At 42.6% G+C, this 16613-nt stretch overlaps 1 protein-coding gene across 1 annotated transcript in view; it reads right to left on the bottom strand.

The window, feature by feature from the left end:
* The window catches only part of TXNRD2 (thioredoxin reductase 2), a 90426-nt gene that overhangs the window by 23993 nt on the left and 49820 nt on the right, over window positions 1-16613 (bottom strand). Inside the window, exons 11-12 of the mRNA XM_089490094.1 lie at window positions 15144-15318; window positions 4152-4288 (exon numbers count right to left, since the gene is read on the bottom strand). Of these exons, the coding sequence (XP_089346220.1) occupies window positions 4152-4288; window positions 15144-15318 (312 nt within the window). The remainder of the gene's footprint in view (window positions 1-4151; window positions 4289-15143; window positions 15319-16613) is intronic.

Below are 16613 nucleotides of genomic sequence, written 5' to 3'. Positions count from 1 at the left end.
TGTAAGAATATAGTTGGAGAACTTGTCAAAGGCCTTATTGAAATCAAGATATGCTACATCCACAGTATTCCCTTAATCTACCAAATTTGTGACTAACAAAAAAAACAGATAAAATTAGGCTGGCATTACTTGTTTTTGAGAAACCTATGCTTACTTTAAGTGATCATATTCCTTTCTAACCGCTTACATACTGTCTGTTTAATTATATGTACTAGAATCTTTCCTGGTATTGATGCGTGACTGACTAGGCAGTAATTATTTGGGTCCTCTTTTTTCCTTTTTTGAAGATGGAGACAACATTTGCCTTCCTCCAGTCTGCTGGGGGCCTCTCCTGTTTTCACAAAGATTATTGACAGTGATTCTGGGATTACTTCTGCCAGTTCTTTTAGTATCCTTGGATGTAGTTAATCTGGCCCTGGAGACCTGAATATGTTTAGAGTAGCCAACTATTCCTGTACTACCTCTTTACCTATTCTGTGCTGCATTTCCTCTACTGCATCATCTGCTCCATTTCCCCCAGGTTGAACACTGTTCTTTTTGGAGACAATTGAGGCAAAGAAGTTGAATAGTTCTGCCTTTTCTCTGTTCCCTGTTAGCATTTCACCATCTTCTTCGCACAGCGGCCCTATCATTTCCTTGTTTTTCCTTTTGCTATGGACATAACTAAAAAGCCCTTTTTTATTGTTTTATTTTATAGCAAGCCTTAGCTCGTTCTGTGCTAAAGCTTTTCTGACTTTCTATATGAGCTGGCTATTTGTTTGAATTCTTCTTGAGTAATTTATCCCTTTTCTCATTTCTTGTACATGTTGCTCTTGAGTTTTAGCTCAGTTGAGAGTTCTTGTAGTCATCCATCCTGGATTCTTTAGACATCCCATTTTTCCTCCTCATTGGAACTGTTTGAAATTATGCCTTCAATATCTCACTTTTAAGAAGCTCCCATCTCTCATGAACCTGCTTCTCTATTAGTATTCCTGGCCATGACATTGTCACCAGTACTTCCCTAAGTGTACTGAAATCAGCTTTCCTAAAGTCTAGAATAAGGGTCTGACTGCTTGGCTTCCCCTTTCCGCTGTACAACAAACTCCAGGAGAACATGGTCACTCCCACCTAAGCATCCTTCCACTTCCACTCCATTAACCAGATCATCCCTGTTGGTTAGGATCAAATCTAAAATAGCTGATCCCCTAGTTGCCTCTTCCACCTTATGGAAAATGAGATTGTCTGCAAGACAAGTGAGGAATTTGTTGGACCTTAAATTTTTGGCAGAATTTGACTTCCAACAAATATCAGGCTAGTTGAAATCCCCAGTACTACTACATCTCTCCTTTCTGAATGTGACTCACAGAAGGCTCAGAAATGACAACAACCCTGAAAAAATAACCCACCACTTCACAGAGAAGCACCAAGTGAAATGGATGCAACTGCCCCATCTTCATTTGCTTACAATACCACTGACCCCCAACATAGGGCCCAGGGTCTTTCTGGGTAAGTTATGATAGCAGCCCAATTTGTTTCAAGATTACAGGGTGCGTACCTGTGTCTGCAGCTCCCTTGGGGTACTGCCACCCCAGGAACCATTTGAAGGGCACTGGAAAATCCTACTTAGGAACCCCTTAAAAATGACCCTAGGGAAAACTCTGGCTTTCCTTACTCTGACTACCCTAAAGGGCCGAAGTAAGGTGAAAAAATGGGAGTAGGCAGCATGGAAATAAAAAACCAATGTTAACATTTGGGATTCATCCCAAGGTTTAGGCAAATGATGGTTATCTCTCTTTCAAACCAACCTCCTAATTGTCAAGCTCTTCTGCGAGAGAGATTTGCCAGCCGAGAGTTGCCCTTCCCCACCCCCTACACGTTTGCCTGGATTGCGGTTGCCAGTCATTTCTGTGGCAGGAAATACAGATGTTATTTTGGCATTCCAGAACTGAACAGGAGATGGGAGAAAGAGATAAAATTGCAAAAGCCTCTGGCAAACACTCCATTAAACACACACACACACACACCGGCTAATTGCTAAAACATCCCTGCAGAAATAAATTTGGGTTTTCATAAAACAATGGTTTTCAGATTTCTCTGAGTAAACAGCAAACTTAAAAGCTATGCGGCAAGTAATGCTTGAGGCTACCCTGTACAACTATTGTCGATCCAAATTGCTTGAAACTTTGCGCGTCCAGTACATTTCAATTACACAAGTTGGGACTAGCAAGGCACCAGGCTGGGCATGGTGTTTTTCTTAGAGGACATTAGTGACGAGATGGCTCTGGAAAGCTGGGTAGATGCAAAGGTGAAGAACCTCATGTGGAATTCAGTAGCTTCAGGAAAATTTGGAGAGGCATTGTTCTTGTTCAGTTACTCATTTTTCAATTAAATCTAAAGGAATGACAGAAGGGTACAAAATACAGTCAGCCCTCTTTATTCGAGCTTATGCAGAAGGCAAGCCCTGGCAGAAATAATGGGTCGTGTACTCGCGCCGTGTGCCCCATGCGCCCCACCGTGAGCACATGCCCCATTATTTTTTATGGGGCTTGAGCATATGCTCTTTTCCCCATACATGCGGAGGGGGATCTGGAACGGATCTCCCACGTATGGAGAGAGCAAACTGTATCTGTGCAGCACAGAAAGTAGATAGGGAGGTGTTTTTCTCTCCCTCTCATACTAGAACTTGGCCATCCACTGAAGCTGACTGGCGAGAGACTGAAGGCAGATAGAAGGAATTATTTCTTCACACAACACATGGCTGAACCATGGCATTCGCTGCTTCACTGGCTACTGGCTCACTTCTGGGCACAATTCAAAGTGCTGGTCATGACCTATAAAGCCCTACACAGCATAGTCCAGAGCATCTTAAAGATCATATCTCCCCATATAGACCTGCCCCAGTTCTATCATCATCACAGAAGGGCAGGCTGTCTCCCACCTTGTTTTCCTTTTGCTGACAGGCAAAGACATTGTTTTAATGCTTAAGCAAGGGAGTCTTAATAATAATAATAATAATAATAATAATAATAATAATAATAATAATAATTTATGTATACCCTGCCCAATCACAAGGAATCCGGGTGGGTTACAGCAATTAAAATACATAGAAAGTACAATAAAATTCAAAATAGTCCCTTCCCAACCTCCCATCCCAATACTAAAATAATAATAATAATTGTAAGCCACTCTGATAGCCTTTAGGGCTGAAAGGCGGGATATAAATACCATAAAATAAATAAATAAATAAATAAATAAATAAATAAATAAATAAATGTACAATTAAATAATCACAATTTAAAAGCAATAAAATACAATAGTATTAAAATTAGGTAAAAATTGGTGGACAGAGCAACAAAAATCACAATATGCGGGGAGAGGAGCTAGGTTGGGAAGGCCTTCAGGAAGAGTTCTGTCTTAAGAGCCTTCTTAAAGGCTGTAACAGTAGCGATGTGCCGGATCTCCTCCGGCAGGTCATGTATTTGAGCAGTTTATTTAAATTTTTAAACTTTTCTATGTCTTCTAAATGATTTTATACTTTTTCATGTAGTGATTTTATTTTATTTTATTTTATTAATTTTAATTGACTTTCTCTGGGAGCCCCCTTGGGTCCCACTCTGGGGGAAAGAGGGCATACAAATGACATATATAAATGTATTACATGGAACTATTGGTAACTGGGTACGTCCAAGCCACTTGATTTTCTGAAAAAGTTGAATTCCATGATCTGAAGAAACAATCTGTGAAAAGGTAGTGTAACAAGAAAGTTATCTTGCATCAACTGCTCACCAGTGTGATTCTGCATCCAAAACAGCCAAATACACTCACTGTGAGAAGTTGCACTTCTTTAAGTTTGGCTACCACAGGCAGCAAAATCTAGTTATTTCACAGACAGAACGGATACTGGACAGATAACAAGGCACTGCTGCCAGATTCTGTCACATAATGTGTTGCCTGATAAGCATCGGTAATAATCTCCAGTGCCAAGGTGTTTTGTGTACAAAGGAAATTACTGTGCTGGGTGAATGGAAGAAATGTGGATTTCCAGAAAGAAAGGAGAGGGAGGCCTAGAACACTGATATACTCTGTGGCATGACAACAAATGGGCACTAGTTATTAACCAGGAACAAAGTAAGGTTTCCTGTTATTGTCAAGTAGTTTATGTAGACGTCTACCTCTGTTATGTCTCCAATTGCATAAATGTGGGGAACCGAAGTGGCTTCTCTTGCATCAACAATGATCTTTCCCGTCTCTGAGTTTATTTTCACTCCAGCAACTTCCAAATTAAGAGGTTTGGTGTCAGGGGCTCGGCCTAAAAAAAGAGAGGAGGGTTGGTTAGAGAGACAGCAGTATGATTTTAGCAAGTTCTAAAAATAAAAAAGGGGGAAGGGGGGGAAAAACCTTCATCAAAATGTTCCTAAAATGTAGGTGAGATGCTATTGGCTAAGAAGAATATAGGATATGACAAAGGCTGCATCTCCTTCATCCAGAATTCCGAAATTTCAAATAGTCTAAAATTGAAAATTGTCCACAAGGGTGGCTGAGATAGTGACACCTTTGCATTCTGATGGTTCAGTGTACACAAGTGTTGTTTCATACACAAAATTATTAAAAATATTATGTATAAAATTAACTATGTGTCTAAGGTGTATATAAAACATAATAACATAAATGAATTTCATGTCTAGACTTGGGTCTCATCTCCAAGATATTTAATTATGTATATGCAAATATTCCAAAATCTGAAAAACTCCAAAATCCAAAACAATTCTAGTCCCAAGCATTTTGAATAAGGGAGACTCAACCAGTATGATCTCATGACCTCTTCAATAGCTGTCCAGATTGTCACGCAATAAGATGTTCTAAATAATTCTGGAAAAGTCAGTTGAAGTGGTGAAGTTGTGACTGGGAACTTGATCAAACCCACTCAAGATACATTTGATGCATGCGAACTGACAGGCAAAGCAGGAAGTAAAACGTTAATTCAAGCTGGTTTCAAAACTTGCTTCTTCCTTCTTCCCAGGTTTGGGAAGACAGCGGAGAAGAATAAGATGTTGGGGTAAGGCCTGACATCCCCTGGAGTAGACTGAAATGCTAGAACCCCGAGGAAGATAAATGGACTGTTTCACTTTAGTGTGCAGGTAAGGGATATAATTTTTAGAACAGTTAATATACTACATTTATTCTATGGCTTTCACCCTACGCACTCAGCATGGTATATAATTTTAAAACAACACCTTATAATGTAAATGATCTGTTAAAGAAGGGGGGAAAAACCAGGGCAGGAAAACAAACAAACAAACAAGTAAGTGCATAGATCCAAGTAGAAACTCTATGAAGTTCCATAATGACCAGGTAGAATGACCAGCGATGTGCAGTTTGGGAAGGAGTTGAGTTGAATCTGAAGTTGTCCATTTCACCACCTCAGAGCTCTACTGGTTCATTTTACCAAAAGGGTAGATCACACCTTTGGTGGGCAACTATGATGGAAAACTGGAAAGTTACATGGCATATTGACTTTCTTTTCTAGCCTCTTTTAAAAAAACAGGATGCGGGAGCATAAAAATAATTTTTAAAAACATGTTGCCACATCAAAGGCCAAAAGGAAAGTGCCGGACCTACCATGCAGCTGATTCTGGATGCAGTGAAAAGGAAACCAGTTATTAGTTAATTTGTCAAATCTATATACTTACTTCTAGGATACAGAGTCGCTGGTGGGCTTGCTGTCTTAGGGAATGCATCTTGATGCTGTGCTGGACCCACACACTTTAGGCAGCACAATGGGGAATAAGCAATGTCATCAATCCCCACTCCCAACCCATGCTTTGGTCACCAAAGCTTTCCATGTGGTTACTGTGAAACATTTAAACACCAGGACAGTACACACTCAGTGTCTCACTCAAAAGGTAAACTGCACCAAGTTCCATAGAGTTTACCCCGGTTAGAAGGTGCACATAGGAGAATCTTCATTTTTTCCAATAGGCTCAAAATGGTACCCATGGCTTTCTTCTTTCTGACTTCATCTTCACAACAAGCCAGGAGGTAGGTTAGGCTGCTAAATGGTGACTGGTCCTGGGTCACTGAGCCAGGTTCATCACGGAATAGGAGTAACCCTGAACCATTTTCGTACTCCCGGTCGCAAAGTCATCTTGCAAGGTGAGGAACAGAAACAAGCTGTGCCAAGTAACCACTGGCAATTCCAAGAGGGGGGGGGGACCAGTGTGTCGTGCCAAGGGAAATGTGAAGCACAAACCTAAAGGAGGAAGATGCCATTCTGACTTTTACAAGTGTGTATCCATTTTTGGAGACCAGATAGGAAAAGGAATATGACTAGCTTTCCTTTGCCCAGAGTAGGAAGTGTGGAGGAGAAGGGGGCACCCTTTCATGTTTTATGCGAACCTTCACAAAAATGGGAAATGCGTTTGCATTCTAAAAACGCCAATTTAAAAACAAAAAAGCCACTTAAAGGCCTTTGATGTCCATGTAGGAAATTATTAAACAAAAGAAAAACCTGGCTCCTCAATAGGGCTTCTAATTATAAATAAACATATGATTCACGGTATTATCCATCTGTCCAAAGAGCCACATATGCCCCCCACCAAAACAATGTCACATCTGAATGCCTCTGTGGGGACTTCGGTGGATTCATTTCAGCTGGTGAAACCGACACTTCCTTTGGGAGCACTGAGTGAAGCTGTCGGCGCTGGGCTATCTGTCTGTCTTCCTTGCTGCCATCCCCATGGGATGCGGATCTGCTGTTCCTTTCTCTGCCCTCTGTTCCTTGGCCCTGATGCTATCAGGCACCAAAAATAATAAACCTCCCAGACCTTATCTTGGCTCGGATGTGAAACAACTTCCTACCGTTGTATTTCTTTGTGCACTGAGAATGAAGTCTGGAAGGTTGGCAAATGGGCAGCTAACGGGGTTTTCTAGTTTCCCCTTTTTCCGGCCCAGGCAGGACCAAGAGAAAAAGTTAGCACGCAACGTGACAGATGCTTTGATTATTATTATTTTTCAAAGAGAGAGAAACCGCCACGCAAGCCCCCTCCGCCCCACAACCTGCCAATAGATGATATTTTTTTTAAATGGTGTGACAAAAACAACAGCTGAGATGATCAAAACCTGCAGGATGACATTAAACCTTTCGGTTCCAATCTCGCTCAACATCTGCACCGCTCGGTCTTAAGAATGAAAGAAACCAAGCAAAACACACTTAGCTGATCCAACATGAAACCCCATCCTTTCTCCCATGTGTGCCTCAAGTGGAATTCTGAAAGCAGTCACTAAACATTAAACGTACCTTGCATTTTCATTGGCCACTGGCCATACCAGCTCTGATTTCAAAAGTAAGATATATTCAGTACACTCTGCATTAAGATCCAGTGGAGTACAACTTTTGCTTTTGGAAATTTTCTCATAGGTTTGGAGGCATACAATGCGCTTGAGCTCCTCTAGATGCTTTAGGACCTTACAATGGGGTATGAGTAGGTTATCAGAGTGGTTAAGGGCACTTAGAAAAATACAAACTGTCTTACTATTTGGCTCAAAGGTCCATCCAACTAACTGTTCAGTCCATCTACCCCAGTGCTGCATGCTCTGACCTACATTGTCTCTCCAAGATCTCAGTCAGAAAGTGAGTGGGTGGATGGATGGGGAATCCCATCACATGCTACTTATTATTTTTAATGAGAGGTGCTAGGGATTGTATCTGAGACTTTCTGCAGGCAAAACATAATCTCTTCCACTGGCTGCCCCTCCCCAAGAGAGATCATTTTTAGTTCTCAACAGCCTTATATGCCCATCTTAATACCACTTTAACCTCTATGGCTCAATGCTATGGAATCTGGCGATTTGTAGTTTGTTGTGGTACCAGAGCACTCTGACATAGAAGGCTAAGTATCTCACAAAATGACAAATCCCAGAATTCCATAGCACTGAGCCATGGCAGTTAAAGTGGTGTCAACCTGAATTATTTCTCCATTGTGGACGCAGCCCAAACTACCACAACCAATGTGACACCCAGAGGAATGCACACTCTCCAGACGCAGCTTGTACATATCTCTCATGCATGTATATATATGTTCACTTGCACACACCAAATTTCATGTCAGAAACTCGTAACTATTAGTGCAGAAGCAACTAAATAGTCTCTTTGCTAACTCACAAAGGCAGGACAGAACAATTTTCTCCAGGGATTTGTGGTGGCTGTCAAGTTCTTAACTTCTTGAACCAGGCAGAAGTAACAAATGTGTCTTTTGGTTCTTGTAAGACTCTTACTTCTGGTGTGGTTGTCTGATCATATAGGACTCTTGAACAGCTTATTTACACAGAGCTGAAGAAAGGTCTTAAGACCTAAGAATTTTAGAGCGTTGAGGAATGGCATTGAAAGAGGGAGATGACCAAACCACACACATAGAACAGCATTCCATAATTGTGGGGACACAATTAAAAAAAAGGTCCTTACATACGTCAGTCTATCTTCCAAACAAATGGAAACAAAATCTGCCATATAAAACTACCCAAAGTTTAAGAAGCACTCCTCCAATAAGTGAAAGGCAATAATCAATAAGAGGGCAAAGAGATGTTCTCTGCTCCATCACTAGATGTGACAGGCTTAAGTTGAAGCAAAGTGAATTTGGGAGAAACATGGTAAGAGCAATTCTTACCTATTCTTCTTGGTAAGAGCAATTCAACGATGGAACCAATCACTCAGGTAATTGCAAAGGTAAAATTACCTGAGTTGGAGGCAGAGAGCTCTCCCTTTTTGGAGGTCTTCAAACAGATGCTGAATAGCCTTATGCAGGTGGTGCTTTATCACCATAGCTCCTGCACTGAATAGTGGGTTGCATTAGATGGCCTATAAGTCCTTCTATGATTCTAGGGCGACCTGAGACCCAAACAGTTAATTTTGCTTGCACTGGTGGTCATTTCCATAGCATATCTATGACAGTTTATTGTATATATATATTGTGAAGAGTAAGAACGTGGAAAAAGTCCTTTATTGCCTAGAGTTCCCCAAATCCCCAGCCAGCATGGCTACTGAGATTCTGGGATTGCAATTCAAAAAAGAAAGAAAAGCAAAAAAGAACTTTCCCACACACTAGCCAGGAAAGCCCAAGGTTTGAAAGCTTTGAAATTCTTAAGACATCCCTTCAGCTCAATGTAAACAAGCTGTACAAGAGTTCTGTATGATCAGACAACAACACACACACACACACCAGAGGTAAGAGTCTTCGAAGAACCAAAAGACACAAAGACACATTTGTTGCTTCTGCCTGGTTCAAGAGGTTAAGAACTTGACAGCCACCACAAATCCTTGGAGGAAATTTCTCAAGCCTCTTCCTCCTCTATAGAGGATGCTGGCAGGGTTATACCCAATGGAGCTTGAAGGGCCGATACTTCAGCATATGGGATTTATCAAAACAAAGCTCTGCAGGGGAAAAAACCCAAACCCTAAACTATTTTCTTGGGTAATCCAAATGGATATGGCTGGGAAGTTGGAAAAGGAAACCATTTCCAGCTTGTTTAACCCTTTCTCAGTATCAAATACCAATGGCTCTCAGCCATCAAGCCACTTGTGATGGGAAAGAGACTGCCAAGCAGTCCAGCAGAAGCAATACAAAGTCAAGTGCAGGATGCTCTAAGGAAACATTCCCCAATTTAGTGCTCTACGGATGTGCTGGATTGCAGCACACATAGTTTGGTCCTCAAAGGATCTCAGCTAGCAGAGGCAGGGCAATGATCCTGCCTGAGGTTTTGGAATGCTTGGAATAAGAAGAATAAGAATGATTATGATTTTTTATCCACTTCTCCCTATTGATCAAGACTGGGAATAACAGATTAAAATACAGCAAGAGACACCGAACAAAGTTAAAAACATGAACACCAGTTAAAAATACATATTAAAAACATAAATTGGATTGAACACATGAATCTAAAAAACATCCGGATAGAAGAAATTGGTCTTTCATGCTATTTTAAAGTCAGACAGCATATCCAGCTGCCAGGTCTCTTCTGGCAGGTCATTCCACAATTTGGGGGTGGCTGAAGAAAGTCCTTTGGTCAAAAGTTGCCAGTCATCCTGGCTGAATACTACTGGACTGACAGGACAGTGGTCTGATCAGGACTGGCCCTACCATCAGAGGTGGGTAACTGCCTCCGGTAGTGGATGCTGGGCAATGGGAAATGACAGGAGAAATGTGTGGCCATGTGGCCTGCTCCTGTGTCTCTTAGACTAGCGTGAAGTGTGACTCTATGTTTAATCCAAAACAAAATATTTGAGAGAGAATGAATGAGAGAGAGAGAGAGAGAGAGAGAGAGAGAGAGATATTCCTGCTTGCGTAAAGTATCTGATCAGTTGAGAGATAATCTGAACGAGTTCCCAAAAGCCACATCATATTTCTTAGGGAAATTATTTCATGCACCTCCTGTGTGCTTTTCAAAGTCACCCAGACAAAAGCCACTTTTAAAACAACAGTGCTCCTTCATATGCAGAAAGGCGAAACCTAATCTCACTGTTATTGTTCATAATGATCTGCATGCAATTCTGAGCCTTCCAAGTCAGACAATGCCCTGAAATAATGCACACAGAAAATGCTGAGAACCACAATTATTTGAGGCGGATTCAAGGAGGCAAGTAGAGTTAACTTGGCAGAAGCCTGGTTTCTGCCGAACGCCACAAGCTGCCCCCTTTCAGTCACCATCTGTGATTGGCACTTCGGCAGGCAGGAAATTCTCAACACAACTATGCTTCCCAGTCTATTATCACAGACACCTGGTGTGGGTATGTTGATACAGATTTCTTTAAAAACAAAACCAAACAAAAAATTCTCAATGAATCGCACAGCGACTGCACACCAATTAACCAGTTTAAACGGCTAACAGCCTTAATCCTATGGGGCAGGGTGCAAAAGCAAGCACCATGGCAAGGAAAATAGTTCAGGTCTGGTTTCTAGAACAGGGGCAGAGGGGGAAAGAACTAGTTCTGTTTTTCTCAAGCTATTGGAATGCAAATTCCTTGCTAATGAGCAAAAATCAAAGGAAGCATCTCATGGGTCCTTGGAGATTAACAGGTTTATTGGAGCATATGGTAGGCCAGCCTTCTGCAACAGGGTGATTCCCCAGAGGTTTCGAATGATAAAACCCACCGTGATGGGAGAGTTATAGCCCCAAAGCTCTTCCACTGGAAGTTTCTGACACAATGAATCTGCTACACTTTAGGCTGCTACAGGATTTTTGGATGCATTTGCTGCTAACAAGCTAACATGGCCACTCTTCTGGAACGAGTCAGCAATAGGATGGTTTGCAGTCATCTTATGTGGTTTGGTCTCTTTCATTTGCTTCAACTGGTTCACAGTGTATCAGACGTGTGACAGTATCCCAGCAATATCTGTAGTGTGGTTTAGCCAACCATCTTCTACAAGCCCCTCAGTCCAGTAAAGCACTCCATCTCTGAAAACCACTTTTGTAGGCACATCAGCTAGTTTGATCAACATAGGCATACATGAGAGAGAAAGACATTGAGCAATGGGTAAAACACTGAACAGCATTGTAGCTCCATGTTACCCAGTTCAATAACTGCGTTCTCCTCCAGACCTTGTACCTGGGCAACTTCAGTTGGTCCAGGAACTTATTTTGGTCCCTGGGACATGCTGTGAGCCACATCCCATTATAAATGTGGGTTTTATTGATGATTGTTTTTCTTTCTTTAATGGAACACCTGGTCATTTCTAGTTTTGTAAATCACAACAACGAAGACCTACACATTCTCATTAGAGCAAGGTCCCGAGTCTTAGTTTAGAGGAGGATCTTGTTCTCTGGGGGCTTTCAGGCACAGCAATCCCTCCAATATTTTTTTTCTTGGTGCGAGTCCCAGAAGGACCATGGGCCACAAAAACAGACTAGGACCAGTGTGTGACCATGACCCATTTCTTGCTGACCCCTACTTTAGGGACATTGCCACTCAAAGGAGGCAAAACCAGGGTAGGTGAAACAAATGTCTGATTCAGCACACGGCAGCTTTGTATGTTCCCATGTAATCCTGTATGATCTTGACGTGGCCCACACTTTTGCCCTGGGGTTGTTTTTTTCTGTAGGCATAATACCAAGTAATACAGCCTTCTTTCTCCCTCAGTGACTCTTTGGATTTATGCTTGCTGAGTATTTCCCGCTTTGCAGCAATTACATTCAGCTGTCACCTTCTCTTCCCTACCTGCCATTCTAAACACAGGACAAACATCAAGCCAACTACACCTGGAGTCTTTCAGCGTATGGCTTCTGAATCAAGGGCAGGGCTTGACATCATTCCAGATGTTCAAGGCAAATCAGATAAGGTGTTTGTGAAACGGACAGGTTTTGATTTTGAAAACACCACACAGACATAATGAACAATTTCTCAACTATTGATAGTCATCAGAACTGTCAAGCGATGCCACTGATAAACAGATGAAAAGATACCGTTCAGTCTGGCCGTGTTATCTTTCTATCCTGGAATTTCTTTCCTTCCCACCACCTCTGGCAGAACTTTGGCAGGAGGGTTATAGGAAGGAGCATTTAAAATTAAATTGTCCTACAGCCCAGTCTGATATTCGGAAGTGGTCCAGGAAGGACTCTGCCATGCAAATGTGCAGATCGTGGAGCTCAGTTATTTAACTGTCTAGGATGGGGCTATTCTAACCTTTCTTGACAGGGAGAACCACAACCTGGTTGCTGGTACATCTCTACCAACCAAATTTCTTTCAAGGGTGGGACGATGTCCTCCAAAGTCTTGCTCATCTATGGTCTTGCTTTGGAGGACATCGTCTCTTTTGTCCCCCATGTTGCTTAACATCTACATGAAACCGCTGGGAGAGGTCATCCGGAGTTTTGGGGCACCCAAAGATGACACCCAACTGTCTCTCCTTTCCATCTGATTCCAAGGAAGTTGTCCCTGTGCTGAACCAGTGTCTGATGTCAGTAATGGACTAGATGAGGGCAAACAAATTGAAGCTTAATTCAGACAAGACAGAGGTGCTCCTGGTCAGTCATAAGGCAGATCAGGGAATTGGGGCTATGCCTGAGCTGGATGGGGTTACACTCCCCTTGAAATCTCAGGCTCGCAGCTTGGGTGTGCTCCTGGACTCCAGTCTGAATCTGGATGCCCAGGTCTCAGCAGTGGCCAGAAGTGCATTTGCACAATTAAAACTTTTGCGCCAGCTGCGCCCGTTCCTTGAGACGTCAGATCTGGCTACAGTGACACATGCTTTGGTTACATCCCAATTGGACTACTGTAATGCGCTCTATGTGGGGCTGCCGTTGGAAACTGTTTGGAAACTTCAGCGAATCCAAAATGCTGCGGCTAGAATGCTGACTGGAGCCAGTTACAGGGAGCATATAACTCCTGTATTGAAACAGCTTCACTGGCTACTGGTTCATTTCCGAGCACAATTCAAAGTGCTGGTTATTACAAGCTTACAAGCTTCATTTATATACCGCTTCATACTGCCTAAGCAGTGTCTAAGCGGTTTACAACTGTAAGCTAATTTGCCCCCAACAATCTGGTTACTCATTTTAGCGACCTCAGAAGGATGCAAGCCTGAGTCGAGCTTGAGCCCTTTTGCTGGTCTTGAACTCGCAACCTTATGGTTTTGAGTGAGTGGCTGCAGTACAGGTATTTAACCACTGCGCCACCAGGGCTATGACCTATAAAGCCCTACACGGCTTAGGTCCAGACTATTTGAAAGACCGTATCTCCCCATATGAACCACCTAGAGCCCTAAGATCTTCAGGAGAAGGCTTTCTCTCGGTCCCAACACCATCCCAGGCTTGCCTGGTGAGGACCCGAGAGAGAGCCTTCTCAGTGGCTGCTCTTTCCCTGTGGAACTCCCTTCCATGGGAGACTAGGCTGGCCCCCTCACTGCTGGCCTTTCGCAGGCAGGCAAAGACATGCCTTTTGAGATCTGCCAGGCTTGGTTTTATTGGGAGATGAGAGGGTTGGACTTGGACTTTTTAATTTTAACTCTGTATGTTTTTAAAAGTTTCTATTTGTAATATGGAGCCCTGGTGGCGCAGTGGGTAAATGCCTGTACTGCAGCCATTCACTCGAAACCACAAGGTTGCGAGTTCAAGACCAGCAAAAGGGCCCAAGCTCGACTCAGGCTTGCATCCTTCCGAGGTCGCTAAAATGAGTACCCAGACTGTTGGGGGCAAATTAGCTTACTTGCTAATTAGCTTACTTGCTGTTCACCGCTATGATCTTTGGAATAGCGGTATATAAATAAAACATATTATTATTATTATTATTATTATTATTATATTTTTATGATTTTAATTGTACAATTTTATCTTATGTTTATATATGTTTGCCGCCTTGAGTCCCATTTTGGGAGAAAGGCGGGATAAAAATCAATCAATCAATAAAGTCTCTGTGAAGGGAGCTTGGTTGGAGCCAGCCAACTGCAGGTCTGAAGGGTCAGGGGAGAAAGGATATAAAATTGAGACTTGTCTCTGACAGAAGAGAGATAAGGGAAAGATGGCCTAGAGATAAGGAGAAACTGTAACAGAGAGAGATCAATCAGCCAGGGGAAAGAACTGAATAGGGTTTTGGGGAGCTGTGAATGATTCAATTGTAAAGGGACTGATGTGTGATCTAATATGTCTGATTGTTCTTATTCAGTTTGATAGAGATTTTGGTCCTGCATATCATAGTGAACCCACTGAATAATACAGCCACTGGTCCTTATAGGGTCAACTTGACGCCCAAGTGCCCAATCCAGGGAGGGCTTTTGAGGGGGAAAGGGGTAATGTGAGTGTCAGGAGCCCAAGAGTTTAGAACTGTGTTTGGAATAGTGGGGCATCTGTGCTGCATACCTTGGTCATCTCTGCTTTAGATTACTATGACATGTGCCACAGGGCTGCCCTTGAGGGTTCAGAAGGTGGAAGATGGGACAGCTAGATTGTCTTCCCAACTTTTTGTATGAGATTTTCCCATCCTAAAAGGTTGTTGTGTCTCATTTTGCTGGTAGTAAAAGCGCTGAGCTAGACTACGCTGGGTTTTTGGACCTATTCTTTTGCCTCTGGCATTGCCTACCCATGGAACGTACCCCCAAGAATTTCTCTGAACTGAACTCAGCCCTTGGATTAACAGAAATCCCCTGTATTGAAGGCATGCTATTAGACATTTTTTTTACCTACTGCCCACATCACCGTGTCAAATTCATCTGATTTTTCTTTGCCAGAATCATGGTATTTCCATGTCACCCGCAATCGGCCATTGTCAGCTTTCTTCACTTTAGTCGGGCTGCATTTCTTTAGAAATCTTGTGCCGTAGTCACCCATGTAGTCTGTTAGCAAGGTGGCCATTTGCTACAAAAAACACAAGTTGCAAAAGATAAGTGAGAAATCACTCAGAAATCCAGATTTTCCATTATATCAAAAATTAAAGTACTGTTCAAGTAATCCCATGCACCTCATGGGTATGCATTTCTTACACTTTCTCACGCCAGTGATCCATGGTCTTGTGTAAACCGTTCTTCCTCAACTCCCTTTCTTCCCTTTAATGCACAACAATCTTACGCGATCCATGACTCTGGACTGGCTCAAAGTCTCTCAGTGAGCTTCAATGGTAGACTGAAGACTGGGCCTTCCTAGTCTGACACTAGAACCAAGACACCACATCAACTCTCATAGGGAATGTGGAGTGCAGTCTTGCTTAACAGTTCAAATGCTTCATGAGAGACCACATTTAAATGTGAAGGCACTCAGACCAATTTTTGTTTAAAAAAACCCCCAATACCTGAAAGGGTTCTTTAAGCCCCAGTCTGAATTAAATGCAAACATGCACACATACACACACACGCACTTCATTTATACAAATAACCTCTACACAATGTTGCAGGATGGAATGCTTTTGTTCAGAATCCTGATCATTTTATTTCATTTTCTCCTCCCAGCAATCCATGGCTGTTGGGGATGGTCATTTGGCTATTTTGGGGGTCTTCTGTCTGGTCTTTCCCCCCAGAATATTTTGTACCTCTGAAAAACACACCCCAAGCCAGCTGATACCGTTTTCCTGTTTACAGATGGTGCCATTTTGACTTCAAAAGGTATGGCACTCACTCCTAAACATGACAATCTCAAGTTGCCAAAGTCATTGGCTTGGTCCAGACACGAGTCACATCTTGGGATTGCAAGAACCTTCCTTCCCTTGCCTGCTTCAGTTCCCTCCCATACAATGGAGATTGCGATGGCTGTGACAAAATCAACAGTTCACTCCTAGGAAAACTATGTATAAAGTCACCACCTCCTGCCAAGTGACTCATTCATCTAGGTCAGGAATGGGTAACTACATAGGGGCCAGGGCCAGTTCCCCCTACTGATGGGGTTGCCATAAGTTGACAGGCGACTTGAAGGTACAGACACACACTTCTGAAGATTCTTGGAGGATCCTAGAGGGTATCTGTGTGAGGTTGGGGGCCTTTTGTATATTTGGGGGGATCAATCAATTGCGTGATCAAAAACTCATGCAATTAAGACAAAAATTGAGAAATTGAGGGACTAGAAGTCAGATTTCACATGCTGCAGAAGTGGAGCCCAGGGGCCAAATCCAACCCATGGGTCACACTTTCCCCACCCCTGGACCAGGCTTTCCAGCTCAAGGC

Source organism: Sceloporus occidentalis, unplaced genomic scaffold, assembly GCF_023333645.1.
Source record: "Sceloporus occidentalis isolate IW3139 unplaced genomic scaffold, rSceOcc1.0.p SCAF_41, whole genome shotgun sequence".
NCBI lineage: Eukaryota > Metazoa > Chordata > Lepidosauria > Squamata > Phrynosomatidae > Sceloporus > Sceloporus occidentalis.
Note: the sequence above shows the minus strand (reverse complement) of the source record. Positions and strands in the feature narration are given on the sequence as shown.